At 41.6% G+C, this 19,428-nt stretch overlaps 1 protein-coding gene across 1 annotated transcript; it reads left to right on the top strand.

Annotated features, from left to right (window-relative positions):
• The first annotated feature begins 247 nt into the window (after positions 1–247).
• Positions 248–1,345, top strand: LOC139265200 (POU domain, class 3, transcription factor 4-like). The gene has a single exon (XM_070882125.1). It carries the CDS (start codon positions 248–250, stop codon positions 1,343–1,345), a length of 1,098 nt encoding a protein of 365 aa, XP_070738226.1.
• Positions 1,346–19,428: the final 18,083 nt, after the last annotated feature.

Genomic DNA, 19,428 nt, shown 5'->3' with positions numbered 1-19,428 from the left:
TTTGGAGTTTATAAAAAAAACACACACACAAATTTGGATCTGGTGCTCCACCTCTCGCATCGTGATTGGTCGGCAACGTCATGACGCCGATGTCTTTGGCCCGTTACTCGCTTCGGCGTGGCTTACAATTGGTCCAAGGAGGTGCCAGTCAGTGACCTCCCTGGTGACCTCCTTACCTAAGCTTTGTTGTCAAAGACTGAAGCTGTTCCCGTAGGCAGCTTATTATTACTGAGGAACTCGTTGAGCCATGGCCACCGCAGCCTCCAATCTCTACATGCCGAGCAGTAGTATCCTCACTTCAAACTCCATAGTTCATACGGACTCGTCGAGCATGCAGCAAGCGGGCAGCTTTCGGAGCCATCAAAAACTGATCCAAAGTGATTATCTGCAGGGACTCCCCAGTAACGGGCATCCCCTCTCCCATCAGTGGGTGACGGCTTTACCTGAAGGCAGCCCATGGTCCACGGCGCTAGCAGCAAGTCCCCTGAGCCAGCAGGACGTGAAGCCTGGCAGGGAAGATCTCCACACTGGGGCCAGTCTGCACCACCGCTCTCCTCACATAGCCCACCATTCGCCGCATACAAACCACCCGACTGCATGGGGAACAACTACAGCCCACAACTCATCCATAACCTCGGCCGGGCAGCCCCTCAATATTTACTCACAGCCCGCATTTACAGTCAATGGCATGCTCGATCATGTCGGCCCGCCGCCTCCATCCAACGCGGTTGGCCAGAACATGCACCCGGGACTCAGGGACAACACAGACCACGGAGATCTCGGCCACCACCACTGTCACGACCACTCCGACGAGGAAACCCCGACATCAGACGAACTTGAGCAGTTTGCGAAGCAGTTCAAACAGAGGCGGATCAAACTGGGTTTCACCCAAGCAGATGTGGGGCTGGCACTGGGAACCTTGTACGGAAATGTCTTCTCGCAGACAACCATCTGCAGGTTCGAAGCGCTTCAGCTTAGCTTCAAGAACATGTGCAAACTTAAACCCTTATTGAACAAGTGGCTGGAAGAAGCGGACTCTACCACGGGCAGTCCAACCAGCATCGACAAAATAGCGGCCCAGGGCAGAAAGAGAAAGAAGCGCACTTCTATAGAGGTGAGTGTCAAAGGTGCTTTAGAGACTCATTTTCTCAAGTGTCCCAAACCCGCAGCCCAAGAGATCTTGAGTCTAGCCGACAGTTTGCAGTTAGAGAAAGAAGTTGTTCGGGTCTGGTTTTGTAATAGAAGACAGAAAGAGAAACGAATGACACCGCCCGGGTTGCATCAACAGGACGAAGTATTTTCCCATAGTATTGACTCAGAGACACCGACACACCATGATCTTTAACCAGGACCCGTGACAATGGTCACTGCTGGCACTCGCTTCAACCGGGACTAAGCAAGGAATGGGAAGCGCTTGTGTGTGTTTTTTTTCTTCTTCTTAAATTATATATTTGACTGTCACAATGAGGGAGGAGGCAGAGAAAAAGTTGTATATCAAAAAAAAGAAAAGTCTGCATGTACAGTTAGCAGTCGTTTTGGCATTGTCCATATCTGTGGTGAAGACAGCGTAATCAAGGACATTACCACAACTGTGGTGAATTGTATTGTTCAGACAAGGATTGCAGTCCGACTGTGTGCCTAACACCTATCAGCGCCTTGGTTATCTCGGCTATATCAGGTGAATTTGTTCCTATGGACGGCATTACCCTTTCCTCCCTCCCCACAACTTTGATTTTAATAACTGGTTAGAAGCAGTAGGATCTGATATCGAAGCGTGCAGTATTATTATGTATTGGACCGGTCTGTATGAAATGCATACATAGGGTTTTGGCCTGGAACCTAGTTTAACAACAGACTCAAGATAAAATAAGTCGTGAAATTATCCTACTCGCCACGAACGTTACTTTAAGAAACTGGGAAGTATTCGTTAGAACCTCAGTTGCCCTTCATTTTATTTAAAGGGAATTGTTGTGACGTCTCAATTACAAAAACATTAACACTGCCGTGAAAACCGCTGGTAAAGGGACAGGAATCTGGCAAATATGTTTTTTTCACATAAGTATCTGTCTCGAAATGTCAAGACATTTATTACCACAGATACCGATTTTGCCAGTGGAGTTTGAAGCGAGTTCTCAAAAACCTGCCATTTTTAGAGGGGAGGGGGGAATGAGAAAAAACTTTTTAAATTTAAAAAGACGGATCAGTTGCTGATCTAAAATATAAGATATTTTCTTTAAATGTTTCTTTTTTCAACAATTATATTTGGATTACTTATGGAGGCTGCGAACAGTAATTTATTTTCCTCAAATTTTGTATTATGTTTTTAAAAGACAGAATCACGCGTTAAAAAAACCAGTAAGATGTTTGTTGGTTAATAAATTATATATTTGATGTCAGATTTGATTGTAACCCGATTTAAGTTTGTGATTTGGTGACAAGAATTTCATTTTGGTGTACAAAAAAAAATCAAATCTGTTCAAATAAATTTGTTATTAAAACTATATTGTGTTAAGTGTTGTGTCGAATATCCCCTCTCCCCCTAGCAGCCGGAGTAAAGGTCTGATAGGTTAATGCACTCTTTTCAATTTACCAGAACTTCTAAATGATTTTTGTTTTGCCAATTAGTTCACAAACTCAGAGGGGGGGGGGGGGGAGTTAATATCCTGAGGATAGGGCTAAATGCACGGGGCACGCTGTCCGGACAAGCACAGTGGTAAAATTATAGTTTATAATATAATTCTGTTCTATTCCATCGCTGGCCAGACAATTCCGTCCAAGTTCAGTTGTGTATGTCTGTTGGTTGAGTCATTCGGCCATCCAACTCTTGCTTTAATTGTAGCATTCACATTCATTCAGCTCCCTAACCAAAGGTCGACATATGAGAACCAAAGACCTGTTTTACATATACTTTTCTGGTTTGCTACTAAGATTTAGCCTTGCGATTCCCTTTCCTTTGTAGATTATGCTGTGCATTACATACGTGCATTTCATTTTTCGCCGGTTTAGGCATTTTTTATATATTAAATTGGGCCTCTAGTAGATTCGACTTTGCGGAGTCCTACAATCACGCCATCCCATAAACGCTGCAAACCCACTGAACAGAAATCTGTTTCCAGCGTTTGTCATTTGAGAGGGGCGAGTGTAATCGCTGGTAGATTAAACACTGCATCCCGCATCACCTACGATTGTCACCAATTCCCTTTCGAGCCCGTTCGTCTTGTCTTTCAGGACTAAGGTGACTCATTTGTTCTTAAGTGGGGGGTTTTCTCTCCCAGACGCTAGACGGAGGAAAGCCGCCGGTGAAATCGTGCTGGGAATAAACGTGGGTTTCATCTCCAAATATACACATTTATTTAATCATTAAAAACACCCGTTTAGAAAACGCGTCAAATCCCCGCACAGCGAAGGAAACAACTAGTTAGAGAAATGCTGAGAAAATAGTCAATTCCTTACAGCCACGGGCCTGGCAGTCTTGCTGATTGACCAAGAGTAACATCTCAGTGCACAATAGGATTTCATTTCTCCATGCGTCCTCACGTTTAAAGTACATTTTACTGAATGTAATTCATTTAAGTATTGCTCAGAACCGCATTTAAGGACGAATTTTTAAAAGTAATGATATCGCCTGTATTCAGAAGGGATGAATATATTGTAATCACTAGTATCATTGTTGTGAAGATATCCTCGTTTGTAATGCAATAACACACACATTCCTCAATATGTACCGATGTCTAAATTAAAACAAAAGATTTTATTAACGAGATACGCCAGAAAAAAACTCCCAGTTAAGCAACCCAAACCGGATTATGGGGCATGAAAACTAGATTTCCAATGTCGCCTTGTGATTAGACGTGGGAGATGGCGCCCATCGTGCAATACGTCAATGTAAAATAATGATTGCATTTTTTTTAGCTTCTCTTTTGAAACAGGGCTTCGCGTAAATCATGTGGATTTACACATTTCTCAAAATACGGAGTACCCTGTTAGAGAAACAAATAACACGTAATAGACACGGTACAGTCGAATCCACATATTGCAAAGCAAACGCTACCAGGATCGAAGTTATTCTTGGCTTACCGGCACAGAGAACCCCGCAGTCCTCCTATCTGCTCGTATATTGCACAAAATGAAATACATCCGGGGTCAGAATGGACCAAAAGTTTTGGTACAAGGGGAATGCACGTCTAGTATCGATACCGACCGTGTCAGTAGCGCGACTGGGACCTGGTATATCAATGTGCACCTAGCCAGCTATCAGCACAAAACAATGTTCTGCAACGAGGATTGCACATGTACACAGCACATTGCCTGCAATGCTCTGATATATGCAAATCACTTTCAGTCCCAGTTGTGTTCCTTATATAATCAGAACTGATGCACCAATCCCTAATTTATGCAAGTCTGGATTTAAGACAGCATTTTGGCTCATCCCGAGATTTTTTAGCTGATTTTTACACGTTAAGAAAAGTCAGGAACCAACTACTGTTCAATTATCATTTGTTTGGAAGGGGTATTTAAATATCTAAACATGTGGACGATTAATGGTGAAAAAATCCTTTTCAAGTGTGCTTTTTGTGCGTTGAATTCCGTTCGGAATTGATTATGTTGGTGTCCCGCTTGCATTAGGCCGAGCGGGTCTGGTTTGTGTTTATATGCAGCAGCCCTGGGATAGTTTATCCACCAGACACTGAAATATTGGCAGCGATTTCCCGAGTGATTGGAATCATACATGCGGTAATGTTATCGACTTTTTTTTTCACAATACACACACAAAAACACACACACAAAAAACATTCGAAAGCACAGGCTCTAAAATATTTTCCTCGGACAAAATAACCAGGCTGGAGGCGATTTGTTTTCGGGCTCCTTGTGTAACAGATTGCTGATTGAATAATTTGTGAATTTGACAAGTCCGACTTGTGAAGAGAAACAGTGCAGCTTCAGGAGAGGGTTCTTTTGTGTGGGCTTTTTTTTTGTTCATTTTAATTTTAAGATTGCTGGAGTTTTACCAATTCAACGAATTCTTATAAGTCTTCACAAAATCATGCATTGTACTTCTCATAGGGATATGGCCAATGTTTTTAGGGGACTCAAAAGGTCTCACTTGTCCCCTTCCTTTCCTCCCTATCCTTTTTATTCTGAAATGTATTTACAAAGGTTACTTTATTCTACTTCCAACCTATCATCGTGTCAGTTGCAAATCTTATATATTTTTGTTCTTGCTTTCGCTGGTCTTGGAACGACACATTGTATCTGTGGTGAATGAGTACCATCGTGTTTGCCTCGGTTATATGAGGCCGAGCGATTAAAGGAAGCAATTTTTGAAGCTCGCCTTCCACGGGTTGACATGGCAAAATTCCTATTAAGTCATTGTGGGATTGCAACTTGGTGCTGAAAAGTGTAACTTGAAGCCCTTGGGGAAATCTTTGGATGGCCACAATAAGTCAAAGACATTTGGTGTGCAAGCAAGTGCTAACAGATTTGAAAAAGAGCTTCACCCCATCTTTTTTTTTAAAGAGGCACATTAATACCTTTACTCAAAAAAAATGCAATTCGTTGCCAAGTTTTCTGAGGCATTTACTGTTGGAAAAATCCAGCCTGTAACATTCCATTTTATTCGCCACCAGGGGATGGAAGTTCTCCTGTGTACAGTGTATTCTGGGTATGATGACATCACTGAGGATTGCTCGTGCTCTGTAAAGTTATTATATAATTTTCCACAGGACTTTGGCTCCTAAATAAAACAGACATTTGTTGGTAGCCGACATTCTGTGGAAGGATGAGGAGCACTGGGACACTAACAGTATTGTCACCTTAGCCAAAATACACCCCAGAAGGGAGCCACAGTGGGCGCCCCCTGTTGGGGAGCCTGCAAGGTGATAAACTTGGCTTTACCCACAGCATAGAACATGTTGGGGGTAAAGTTCCTCTGGTCCATTTCATCATCCGAGAAGTCATTGTGGGTACAACAATTAGGAAATGTGACTTCCTTCATTCATGCCAATTTGTCTCTCTAAAATTATCGACAGGTGGAATTTCATCAGTCCTTCCCTATAAGTGAAACATATTGAAATAATAGGAGTTATTGCTTCTATCAATGCACTTATAATAAATATATCATTTGCTAAAGCTAGGAGAGTGCCTCAGCAAGAACTTTACATTTTTAATCCTAAATACAAATGTTTTTCACCATAAGGATTGTGTCTACTGATATTTTAACCAGTTTTATGCCTTTTAATAAGCAGCAAGTTCAATAATGTACAGCACATATGTTGGTTTTAATGAGTGCCACATTTCTGAAAACAGTGAAAAGCAGACAGATGTAGATTCTACAAATGTAGCTCATACAATATAGCAGAAGCCATTTAAACTAATTTCTCCAATTTTTGATATAGAAGTTGTGAATGTCTATAATTTCTTTCGCAGGTGCTAGGGTGTTGAAGATAACTGACAAATAGTGACAATCAGTACAGGGGTGGGAAATGGAACTGTTCTGGTCTCCAGAGACCAGTAGACACATCATTTAAGTTACTCAAGCTTAAAGAGGTGTATCATTTCCATAAGATGATAGCTTCATTTTTCGACAGAAAATGCTGGAATCAGAGTCATAGAATCATAGAATCACAGAAATTTACAGCACGGGAGGAGGCCATTCTGGCCCATTGTGTCCGTGCCAGCCAACAAGAGGCTATCCAGCCTAATCCCACTTTCCAGCTCTAGGTTCATAATCCTGCAGGTTACGGCACCTCAGGTGCACATCCAAATACTTTTTAAAATGTGGTGAGGGTTTCTGCTTCTACCACCCTTTCAGGCAGTGAGTTCCAGACCCCCACAACCCTATGCATGAAGAAATTTCCCCTCAAATCCCCTCAAAATCTTCTAGCAATTACTTTTGGTTGTTGACCCCTCTACTAATGGAAATAGGCCATTTCTATCCACTATATCTCGATCCCTCATAATTTTATACACCTCAATGAAGTCCCCCCTCAGCCTCCTCTGTTTCAATAAAAACAAATCCAGCCTATCTAATCTGTCCTCATACTTAGATTCTCCACTCCCGAAAACATCCTTGTAAATCTCCTCTGTACCCTCTCCAGTGCAATCATGTCCTTCCTGTAATGCGGTGATCAGAACTGCACACAGTACTCCAGCTGTGACCTAACCAATGTATTAAAACTGTTCAAACATAACCCCCCCTTGCTCTTGTATTCTATGCTTCGGCTAATAAAGGCAAGCATTCCGTATGCCTTCTTAACCACCTTATCTATCTGGCCTGCTACTTTCAAGGATCTGTGGACATGCACTCCAAGGTTCCTTTGTTCCTCTACACTTCTCAGTATCCTACCATTTAATGTATATTCCCTTTCCTTGTTAGCACTCCCAAGATGCATTACCTCTCACTTCTCCAGATTAAATTCCAGTTGCCACTGTTCTGCCCACCTGACCAGTTGATAGATGGCTTCTTGCAGTCCGCAACTTTCTTCTTCATTATCAACCACACAGCCAATTTTAGTATCATCTGCAAACTTCTTAATCATACCTCCTATATTCAAGTCTAGATCATTGATGTATATCACAAAAAGCAAGGGACCTAGTTCTAAGCCCTGCAGAACCCCATTGGAAACATCCTTCCAGTCACAAAAACACCCATCCACCATTACCCTTTGCTTCCTGCCTCTGAGCCAATTTTGGATCCAACTTGCCACTTTGCCCTGGATTCCTTTGGCTTTTACTTTTGTGACCAATCTGCCATGTGGGATCTTATCAAAAGCTTTACTAAAATCCATATACACCAATCATACGCTTTGCCTTCATCGACCCTCCTGGTTACCTCCTCGAAAAATTCAATCAGGTTAGTCAGACACGACCTTCCCTTAACAAATCCGTGCTGACTGTCCTTGATTAATCCGTATCTTTCTAAGTGAAGATTTATCCTGTCCTTCAGGACTTTTTCCAATAATTTTCCCCCCACTGAGGTTAGGCTGACTAGCCTGTAATTACTCGGTCTGTCCTTTTCTCAAAGGTATCACATTAGAAGGCACCACACCTGTAGCCAGAGAGGATTGGAAAATGATGGTCAGAGCCTTTGCTATTTCCTCTTTTGCTTCTCTTAACAGACTGGGATACATTTCATCTGGGCCTTGCGATTTATCCACTTTCAAAGCTGCTAAGCCCCGTAATACCTCCTCTCTTACTATGTCTATTTCATCTAATATTTCACACTTCTTCGCCTCGATAGTAGTGATTGCATCGCCCCTCTCGTTTGTGAAAACAGACGCAAAGTATTTATTAAGAACCATACCCACATCTTCCGCTTCCACACACAGATTACCCTCATGTTCTCTAATATGCCCTACCCTTTCTTTAGTTATCGTCTTGATCTTAATATATTTATAAAACATCTTTGGGTTTTCCTTGATTTTACTTGTCAAGAATGTTTCATGCTTTCTCTTTGCTTTCCTAATATCCTTTTTAATTTCACCCCTGGACTTTCTATACTCCTCTAGAGATTCTGCAGTATTTAGCCCTCGGTATCTATCATAAGCCTCTCTTTTTTTCTTTATCCCACCCTGTATGTCCCTCGACATCCATGCTGACTGACCTGAAACGTTAACTTTGTTTCTCTCTTCACAGATGCTGCCTGACCTGCTGAGTGTTTCCAGCAATTTCTGTTTCAGATTTCCAGCATCTGCAGTATTTTGCCTTTGTCTTTAATTTTCTATGTTAATTTACCAGAGATGATAGCCCTGTGTTAATACTGTTAAATTTTGTTATTGATGGGGTCCTTTTATAAATGTAATCATAACATTATTTTTGATATAGATACATATTACTCACATTTTCATTACTTGGTGCCCTGTTGGGTTGAACACAACAGTTAAGGAGAGGCAAGTGACAGAAAATATCCCCAACACCTACGCCAATGTCACTCCTTGGCCAATTGTTAGGGGAACTGAAATATAATCCAAGGTGCAAACCTTGCTGTTTTTTCCTCCCTCTTACTGGCTGGGTATCTCGCCTCTACTTGGTACTGTGTGAGGCCACCCTGTCAAAACTATTCATTTAGAAGATGCAAAAGGTTGATTGAATTCCTCTCGAAGCAACAAAACAGATGTTAAAAACATCACAATTTAATTTTGTTATATATTCCTTCACCATAATCATCAATAGCACTGAAAGAATTAACAAGATTATTTAAGCAGACTGTGCCAACTTCTGTTTCATCTGGCAATTACTTCCTCATAGAATTTTGCAAATATTGGAACCAGCTTGGCTTTCACACCAGTTACTATATGATAATATTTTCCATTAGCTGTTTTTGATTTGATTTCACTTCACAAAATATTTGTGTCAGATCCCACGAGATTGCCTACCTTTTGCACATATGAGGGTAGCAAAAAAGTTCCAGGGTCTGGATTTTTATATGTGCGGTCTGTGCAAATGCAATTCTCAATCACCTCACCGTGGAAAGAATTGAATTAGCAAAGATTTGGTAACATATCGCTCAAGTGCCTTTGCATACCAAGTATACCCTTTTAATATACAAATACCCATGTACCGCTTTAGAAAAATCATTCAAGCGCTCACCATTGTGTTCCTTTTCAATTTAGAAGCAGTTGAGCCACATCCTGGAAGGCTCGTTGTTAATGTCTCCCCACCATAGTTTTAAGAATTTGGGTTTTAAACCATTTCGTCATTAGCTTTTTTGAATGTTAAGCGAGATCTATCAGCTTCTCTGCAGAAAAAAAGAAAGAAAAAAACTTGCATTTATATAGCGTTTTTCATGACCTCAGGATGTACCAAAGCATTGTAGAGCCAATGAAGTACTTTTAAAGTGTAGTCAGTTATAATGTAGAAACTGTAAGGTCTGAAAGTGCAATTTCCACAAGGCTCCACATAATACCTTTCCCAAATTTTGTGGATTAGAAATATAGCTGTGACTCATGGGGATGCACGTATAACATAGCCATGGGTATTACTGCTGAAGCAGCTCCTGTACTGCAAGCTAAGTATACGCTGGATTTTAGAGCACGTTGTAATGCTATGCTAATTTTTGCATCGTATTCGAGTGCGGCTCTAAGTTACACCAGCTAAAACAGACGGAGCACTTGGACATTGAGTTTAAGAAAATGTATTACTTTCATGAAACTGAGTTAAGTACATAATATTGAGAAATGAGTTTGAAATATATTGTTGGTGATAACTTCACATTGTAATATTCTGTTCTAGGCTGGTGTATAACAAAATGTACAAGGTATTTCCTGTGCATTTCAAGTGTTATTGATCAGGAATTGTACGCGTGATAGCAAGAAAACATATTTGTCAAGAACACACAGTTTGCGAAAAGTTTAAAAATAAATAGCAAATGCAATGATTTTAAATTGTCAATGCTAGAAATTCAGCTGTGCAGTACCAGGTGCTGTTTTGTATCCAAAATGGCACTGTGCAAGTACAATTCTGGTGTAGGCCGCACCGGATGCCATTTTGGTAAAAGCCAAACAAGGGGCATTCGTTACCCATGTCTGAAGCAGGCGTTAGGCCATTAACAAATAAGGGGCCTAACGCCTGCTTCTGCTCCCTCTTGCAACTTTGGTTTGTGCCTGAGGCAGCCAGCACCAGTGCTGATTGTCTTTGGGAAAACCAAAGCTAAACAGCACAGAATTTTAAAAAATGATTAATAATTACCACGATCAGTGCCACTCCCAGGCCTGAGATCTCCGACTTCACTCCCAACCTCCAGACCGCACCCACCTCCCCCACTCCGATCTCCCCCTGGCCCCGACCTCCTAGCCACCCCTGCAACAGCACTCCCGACCTCCCAACAATACTCCAGATCCCCACAATCTTCTTCCCCGAACCCCGACAGATCTCCGATCACAATCCGAGGCCCAGCCATTCCCCCTCCAGACCCCCACGATCTTACCCAATCACTTCGCTGAAAATCGGCACACGAACCTTTGCAGGCTGCTACCGCTGCACTATCTACATGATAATGAGGTCTAAAGCCCAAAATCCCGGACCACCCCATTTGAGAGCGGGCTGTTAGCTCTGTGCAGTTAAGGTGCTCAAAAAGAACGCTGCCGGATTTCTAGGCCATTAATTTTCAGGATCACAGATGCACTAAGATCAGAAATCTAACACGATTACAATAATTTTTTTTGTTTATTTTGAAGTACTACAAATTCGCAAATGATGTGTGATCACATGCATTTTACAGTAATCATTTTTCCCAATATATGAATGAAAAGAAATGTGTTTTTGAAAGACAAATGACCCTTTCAGAACTTAAAGGTGAAAGTGACAGTGTTCCAGTACATAATGCACATGTCTAACATTATATGCACACTATGGATAGAATTGAACATTGAAAATTTACAAACATTGTATTAACCCTTTAAATGCCAACTCCCACTATTTATTACTGTTCATTCCAAAATTGGTGTTATTCAGGTGCATCTTCAATGCGTTTCTGAAATGGTTGTTTTATAATACTAATTCAATAAACCTCTAAGATGAAATAATTTTTTTCTTATAACATTAAATATCCAATTATTTTAAACATGTAAGTAAAACTTTTACAGAAGGAGTACAGATGTTCTAACGTTTCTATAAAAGTTTCTAAGTCATGAACAATATTTGGTCGAACTGTCATAAATCTGTAGAATCAACAGTTAGCTTTATGTAATTTCTTGGTTTCATGAATGGCAAATTTGATAATAGAAATGTTGCATATGAGCTGATTACTGCTTTTGCTTTGGTGCATAATATATGAGATCCAATGCAATAGCAATTTAGGTTTATATTTATAAGCATCACTCCCATTTTGCTTTATAAATTCTCCTCCAGTTACCCCAAAACAATATAAAATACAATTATGCTTTCCATAACAAATGTATATTGAGAATATATCAGTGTTTATTTAAGTGACGATTTTACTAAAGGACTTTAAAAATTATAATTGTGGGTTAATTCAATGATCCTTTACTGTAGTGTGCCATTCATGTTTGTTATTTTAACTATGTCATGCCTTTTGTATCAGAATTGCAATGCTGGCAGGTTCTTTTTCAGATGAAGTGATATTATTGTGAATGAAAACTATGCTCAAACATCAAAGAAAGAAGATGGTCTATGTACGGCTTAGAGAAGCAGAAGCAAAGACAGAGTCGGGAAAAAACAGATAGTAGTAAGTGGCCTTTCAACACATCCTGCAAAATAATTAGGGCCGGCATCCTCATTAGTAAGTATACATGAAGAGGATTTCACAGAGATAAGAGAGTGGCCATGACTGTACTAAAAATGAAAATACAATATAATTATATCTGACCAGAAGTTTGCTTTTCATATTCATGTCTTCATCTCAGTGAAATTGGCATTCCCATCCTCATCCTATTCTCTGAATTTCCCTTCCATTCTCCCTTCTGACTCTTCCTCCCCCGAAGTAATTGATGCCATTTTTTGTTTCCATGGGCTAAAGCAGAGGCCACATTTGTTTTATACTTTGATCAGCTGGTTTAACTTTTGCCATAATATAAACCGTATACCGTATCTATTGGACAAAAGAATAAACAGGAAATTGTACTTCATGAATTTCAGCACAGCGATTGACTCACTCAAATGAAAGAATGTGATGCTCACGAGCTTGCACTTTTACATCAGATTCGTTTTCTGCAAAAAAAATTAGAATATTCTGTACAAAAATGATTATAATTTTAAACCAACTTCTCTTCACTGTGTCGTGGATTCATTAGAAAATCCCTTTGAAGGTCTGTGCATAAAAGAAATGGACTTGAAAGAAGACTGGTAACATATTCAAAAATATTCCAATTGATTGATAGATTTTTGTTAGGTAAGGGTATCAAGGGAAATGGAGCTAATGCAGGTAAATGGAGTTGAGGTACAAATCAGCCATGATCTAATTGCATGGCGGTGCAGGCTTGAGGAGCTGAATGGCCTATTCCTGTTCCCATGTTCTGAATCACTTTCAGAGTGAAATTATTTCTATGTAATGTGCATCAGTATTGCAACTCCTGTTTTTGGGAAACACATCGCATGATAGTGCAATAACTTTGAAGCAACATGGTTTAAATAAGGGTTTACACAAACACTTATACTGCTGAACACACTAATACAGAAGGTATTTAGCCATGTGCTTGAGAGCTTGTAGTATATGAGAACTGCTAAATCTTTTTTTTTATAGAAGAATAAACAATGATAAAAGGTAGCATGATTCTGAAGTTTGCTCTAGTGTAGATTTAGCATGAATGTTAACAAGTTAATAGTTTAAAATAATGAATTACTAGTGTCATTATGGAAAATGTCCTTGAAAAATGTAACTTTTTCTTCAGTACATAATCACTAAATACAATGCAGATCTCAAAATGCTCATTATTTAAGAATAAGCAGCAGAAGAGCTTTAAAGAAATGAAATAATAAGTGAAGCCCCAAGAACCTTTGTCTGGATTTGAATTGCATTTACCTAAAGCACCATCACTGCAGTGGACCTGATTAATGGAATTTCTCTAAATAGGGTGGAAATAAATGTCCAACAATATCCAACATGCAGGATTTTTCTCTCTACTGAGGAGACCCTCATATGATTCTACATATCATGCCTACCAGGTTATGTTGATCTCAACCACCCACTAAGTTGTTTTACTGGGTATGGTGCTGATCTTGTAATCCAGCAAACGTGAGTTCAAATCACACCATGGCAGTTTGAGAATTTGAATACAGTTTTCAAAAACATAATCTGGAAATAAAAATCTGGTATCAGTAAATCTGACCATGAAGTTGTCGGATTGTCATAAAAACTCAACTGCTTCACTGATGTTCTTTCGGGGAAACCTGCCGTCCTTACCCAGTCTGGCTTATATGTGACTCCAGTCCCTCTGAAGTGTCCTAGCAGATCATTCAATTGTATCAAACTGCTGTTACAAAGGTTCAAGAAGGTGGTCCACCACCACTTTGTCAGGGCGACTAAGGACGAGTGATACCCATATCCTTCACAAGAAGGATTTTTTAAAAAATAGCCACTAAATTATTTTGCATGGTTAGGAAATTAAAATATCAGGTAAAAATGGGAGAATATTTTTCTCCATAATTAACAGCACACGAATAAAAGCGCATACTTAGAAATTGCATGTTTCAAAGCTGTACATTACTGCAATTTCATTAGCAAAATTTGTGGGTTTTCATTAGAAGGATTTGTGGCCATGCAGATCTTTAGAAGGTTGTATCCAATGTTTCTGAATTTGTTTCCGATGAAGCTGAAAAACATAAAAAATTTTATGTTTTAAGATTTGAAAGTATTTGTGGAAAAAATTGACTGACTACTTCAATCACACTAATCTTGAGAGATTAGATCCCTGAAATCATTCAAACATTATGTGGAGGAAATAATAAACAAAAGAATGACCACAATCTATTCACTTGCCAAGACTTGTATTAAACTGTAACCATTCTGCATGAAATTGCAACTAATTCACCCTGTGTGTATATATTGCATGTTATGAAAAGTAATATTTGGTAATAAACTTTTAAGACCCAGCATTCTGTGAATGTTATTACTGTAATGTTTTTTTTTAAAGTGAATGCAACAAATAAGCATTAATATAAAAATGCATTTTAAAATAGTAACCAACATCACTAAGATCAGCATTCTGTATGATGGTGTATAAAGGAAAGCTGGTGTGGTCAGTGCTCCTATATGCTTTAATGTAGACAAAGCAATGGAAAAAAACAGGGATTGCGTGCAATTGATGACATTGGTTCTGTACTTCTTGCAATATGTTTCTGTTTCACTGAGAATATTATTCAGTGCCAACAATTCCTGAAAATCATTTGCCACAAATTCTGCATGAGAGTTGTGACCCTTCCCATAGCATAATAATATTTCTGGAGGGAATTAAGAGTCTTGCAAAACACAAAAGCATTTTATACAGCCACTTTGCTGCGCTATTCATTAGAAATGAGGCATATTTATAAAGAATTTGGCCAGCTGTTTCAATCCACGGCTATTAAAGCTATTTGTACAGTAATATCACACTAATTACACATGTTTACTGCCCAGCCATGAGAACATCGTTTTCAGTTTCTTTTGCACAGTAATTTACCGCTTCCACAGTAAGTTAAGCCATTGAACGGAATACAGTTGGTAATAGGAAGAAATAAACAGCTTTACAACTGGAAATGGCCCATTTGGTCTTTGTTAACGAATGTGGTTTTGTTTGCAGTGGAGTTGAATGCAGCAAAATTAAATGCAAAATAAAACCAGTTTAATACCAATGCAGATCCCAAGGACGGAAGTTTATGGTTTGTTGAAATAATCCATTAAAAGTAAATAGAAACATAGAAACATAGAAACATAGAAAATAGGTGCAGGAGTAGGCCATTCGGCCCTTCGAGCCTGCACCACCATTCAATATGATCATGGCTGATCATTTTTGCAACTTTAGTATCCCTTTCCTGCTTTCTCTCCATACCCCTTGATCCCTTAAGCCATAAGGGCCACATCTAACTCCCTTTTGAAGAGGAATATTGGCTTATAAAAGTAAGCACTTGGACAAATATATTCCTATGTTTGCAAAATGTCAAAATTTAAGAGCTGCGTTAATGACTTTAAAAGGCTGGTCAAGCAAAGGTCTATGGAGAATGAAAGAGGGCCAAGGCTGTGCTGGAAAACTAACAGCCACAGAAATGAGAGTGACCATAATTTTCAGCCTTATGGCTGGAGAAGGAGAACACATCACCAAGGCCCCGAAATTGATGTACAGTAAGGCCCGCCCATTTTTCAGCGGTCCCCGGGCGGCACCTATATTTTTGGCGCCACTGCCGTCGGGTTCCGTCGGGAGCCATTTTCGGCGAGGTTGTGTGGGCGGCAGTGGCAGGCAGCGGGAGTCGGCGAGCGAGAGCGGGCTTCAGCGGGTGGTGGCATCAGTGGACAGCAGATGCAGGCCTCTCGAATCAGAGAACTTCAGAGGCCCTACAACACACATGCGCAAGATTTGGGGTTTCTTGTTTGTCGTCTTTTTACCCATCTGACGTCATTTCAGCCACATTTGAGACTGATGGGACATCTGTGCTAGCGCTTAAAGGCACAGCACTCTCCTGCAGCTGTGAGTTGGAGAGGGGAGAGTGTGAGTTAGAGGTTGGTGAGGGAAGATTCTGAGTTGGAGAGGGGAGAGTCTGAGTTGGAGAGGGGAGAGTGTTGTAAATTGAGAGTCACAAAGTCTTGAGCAGCCATTCCTCTAATCATTGAGGATGAGTGGGAAAAACGCTTCATTGAAGACTGTTTAATGAAGAGGCATTGGAGGAGCTGTTAACGGAGATGGCGCACAGGTATAAAGACCTCACCCAGGATGGTCGTGGCAAGCCTCCACCATCACAACACCGACGCATTTGGAGGGAGATCACTGAGATCGTGTCTGCACTGGCCAACGTTGCACGGGATGGGGACCAATGCAGGAAACGTTGGAACGATTTGTTGGCGGCAGCAAGAGTGAGTACAAATTTATTCGCCCCTCCTGTCCAATACCAAAAGGGTTGTGCACCAGATGTGTGTGTGTGTGGGAGTGTGTGTGGGGGGCTAAAGGCTGCAACGTTTCTTTGTGCAGAAGAAAAATGCATCCAAGGCAGCAAGGCTGAGAGCGACGGGAGGGGGACCAGCATAGTTGGTCGAATTGAGCAGCCCGGGTGACCAACGCCATGCAACCACAAAGGGTGATGCAGATCTGGTGCTACAGCATGGTAAGATTATACTAATTTCCGGTGTTAAGGCACTCCGCAGTTTACCGCACACTTTGTTGCCCAGTATTGGTGTGCCCATGTAGAGATGGAACTCCTTGCTGGCAGAATATGAGATGGCACACCTCACATCTCAGCTTGACCAGCACCACCCCCACCACAAACTGAAATGTTGTCCTCTACTGGCAGATGATGACTTGGACAGCATCGATCAAGGCACACCATCGACCTCTGGCATTCAGAGAAGCCGTCAGACCACAATGTCTCCCACCCAGATGTTGCCCCAGCCCAACACAGTGGCTCCTTCCTCCACCAACCCCCCCCCAAATCATCCATTTCCACCGCTCCCACCTCCGCCATCCAGAGCCACAAAGAAGAGGAGAGAGAGGAGGGAGAAGGGCCCATCTTTGAGGCCCTTGAGCTTGAGGAGCTGGAAGAGGATGACAGCAGCTTCCTGCCATGTGAGCAATCTGTCCACAGAACCTCAGTGTCGGCCTCCGAGTTCCTGGGGTTTGGAACGGACTCCACACTAGCAAGCTCTACCAAGAGCAGAGGCCGTATGTGAAGGCAAGCAAAGTGCCAGAACCCACCAGGAGCGAGCAACCACCTGAGGATGCAGCACCACTCTCTGCAATTCAGGAGATGGTCCCAACTATCACGGACGAGTGTGCAGATAGGTCTCGATATGCTCCAGACCATGGTTGGGATCGCTGGCAGCATGGCCACCTTCACTCAGCAGCATAATGACAGGATGGACCGGCTCATCACTGTGTTGGAGCGCACAACCGAGCCCGTTGAGGTGATGAGGCAAGAGATGGCTTCTGAATGTAATGCAAGCCCTCGAACCCACACCCTCAAGGCTGACAGATCCGGAGGAGCAACAGATCCTGGCGCCTTTGGTCATGCCCCCTACTTTCTCAACCAAGACGCACATGTCTGCAGAGATCCCGCTGCCCTCCTGCACAACCTCGTCAACCAGAGGCAGAGAGGGACAGGGGAGCGGGATGCCGTGGGGTAGGCGGGGCGAGGAAGAGGAGCTTGGGCATCACTTCAAGGGGGGCGTGGCGAAGAGAGGTGGTGGTGGGTACAGGGTAGATGTTGGTGGTGTAAATATTCCTAAATGTTATTATGTTATGTAACCTTTGTTATTGTGTACTTGTAAATACACTCACATTGTTGACCCTCTCTTGGTGAGTGCCTGATTTTAACGTCATGTGTGGTGCCTTGTGAGAAACACACATCTCTCCCTCAGGTCATCTGCTTTATCAGGAATATCTTCCCATCCACATATGACTGCACTGTATAATGGGTCCTGTCATCAGGCCATGGCAACACGACAAGGAAGGGTCACCAATGCAGGAAGGCTGCCATTCAATGATACTCACTTTACCTACTTGCAGGGCAGACCTTAAGGCTTGCATTTCAACCCTCATTTTCCGAGGCCAAACATGGGGGAGTGCCACCCCTGAGATGACATGGTAATCAGTTACATTGCAGTACATTAAATGTCTTTTCCCGTGTTCCATACCTCATGTAATGCTCTTCTGACTATCAGTTCCAATGAGGCGCCATTTCTTTACATCTTCTAACTCTCGCTTATTCAGCCTGACATAATCCCATACCCTCTGCGCAGTCACAATATGTCCCTAAATATGTTCCGCATTAAATGCTCTCAAAACTCTTGGAGGGCATCTCCATTGAGCCTTTACCACCTTTCACTTCTCATTGCCACTTCATCCACCAGATCTTCCCTTCAACTGTCATATGGAGAAATATATCTGAACTCTTTCTGTGCAGGTTAAGGTCCATCACATTACTCTTTATGTGTTGTGAGGGTTATTCGATCTGTCAGATTTATTACATCTCTCAGAATAGACTTATGTCCGTGACCACAACAAAGCATGCTGGGTACAGGTATTTTGTGATTAAGCAGAACATATTTTATGAAGTAGTTTCCTTGCAGTACAAAAAAACTTAACAAGACAATAGTGACAGTCTAGTCATTGAAACCTCAACGGTCAGCCACTGAGTCACCACGGCGCTTGTCTCTTGCTGTGTTCTATTGACCGTAATCCTTCCTCAGTTTCCTCTGTAATCGTGCTGCCCCTAAAGTCAAATAGCTGTAACTTTATACCCTTTCCCTCCCATACAAATGTTGTGAGAGTCTCCAGCTGTCTCAGGCTTACAAGTCTGTGCCTCTGACCTTCGATGTTATATCCAGTGCTTCTCTGAGAACTTTTACAAGGACTGTGTCACAGAATTAATTAATGAGCTGGGCTGTACAAAATGTGACATACTTTTCAGTTATTGATCATTATTTGGCCTTGGCCATTGTGGTTCTAAATGAAGGTGTTTCAGCAAGTTAAAAAAAAAAAGTTTTCATCAGCTTAGACATATTTTAGTCGCTTTTATCACATACCACTTAAATAAAAGTATCATCAATAAACTAAAACAACATCCAGCAAAGTTTTCTCCAGATGTCCCATTCATAATAGCTGCAGCACTCGGAGCCCTTCTCCCTGCCGCCTGATTCACGGCCAGCTCAGACCCCCTTCTGGCAGGCGGTAGGTCGATCTGAGGCCATCATCCCTGATCAAAATGGGCGATTTCCAGCCTCCGGCACGGGAGGCAGCACGACGTTTCGCCGGCGGAACCCTGCACCACCAATTTCCCACCGGGCGGAAC

The sequence above is a fragment of the Pristiophorus japonicus genome, chromosome 6 (genome assembly GCF_044704955.1).
Source record: "Pristiophorus japonicus isolate sPriJap1 chromosome 6, sPriJap1.hap1, whole genome shotgun sequence".
NCBI classification, from domain to species: Eukaryota; Metazoa; Chordata; class Chondrichthyes; family Pristiophoridae; genus Pristiophorus; species Pristiophorus japonicus.
This window is presented reverse-complemented; position numbering and strand designations above follow the sequence as displayed.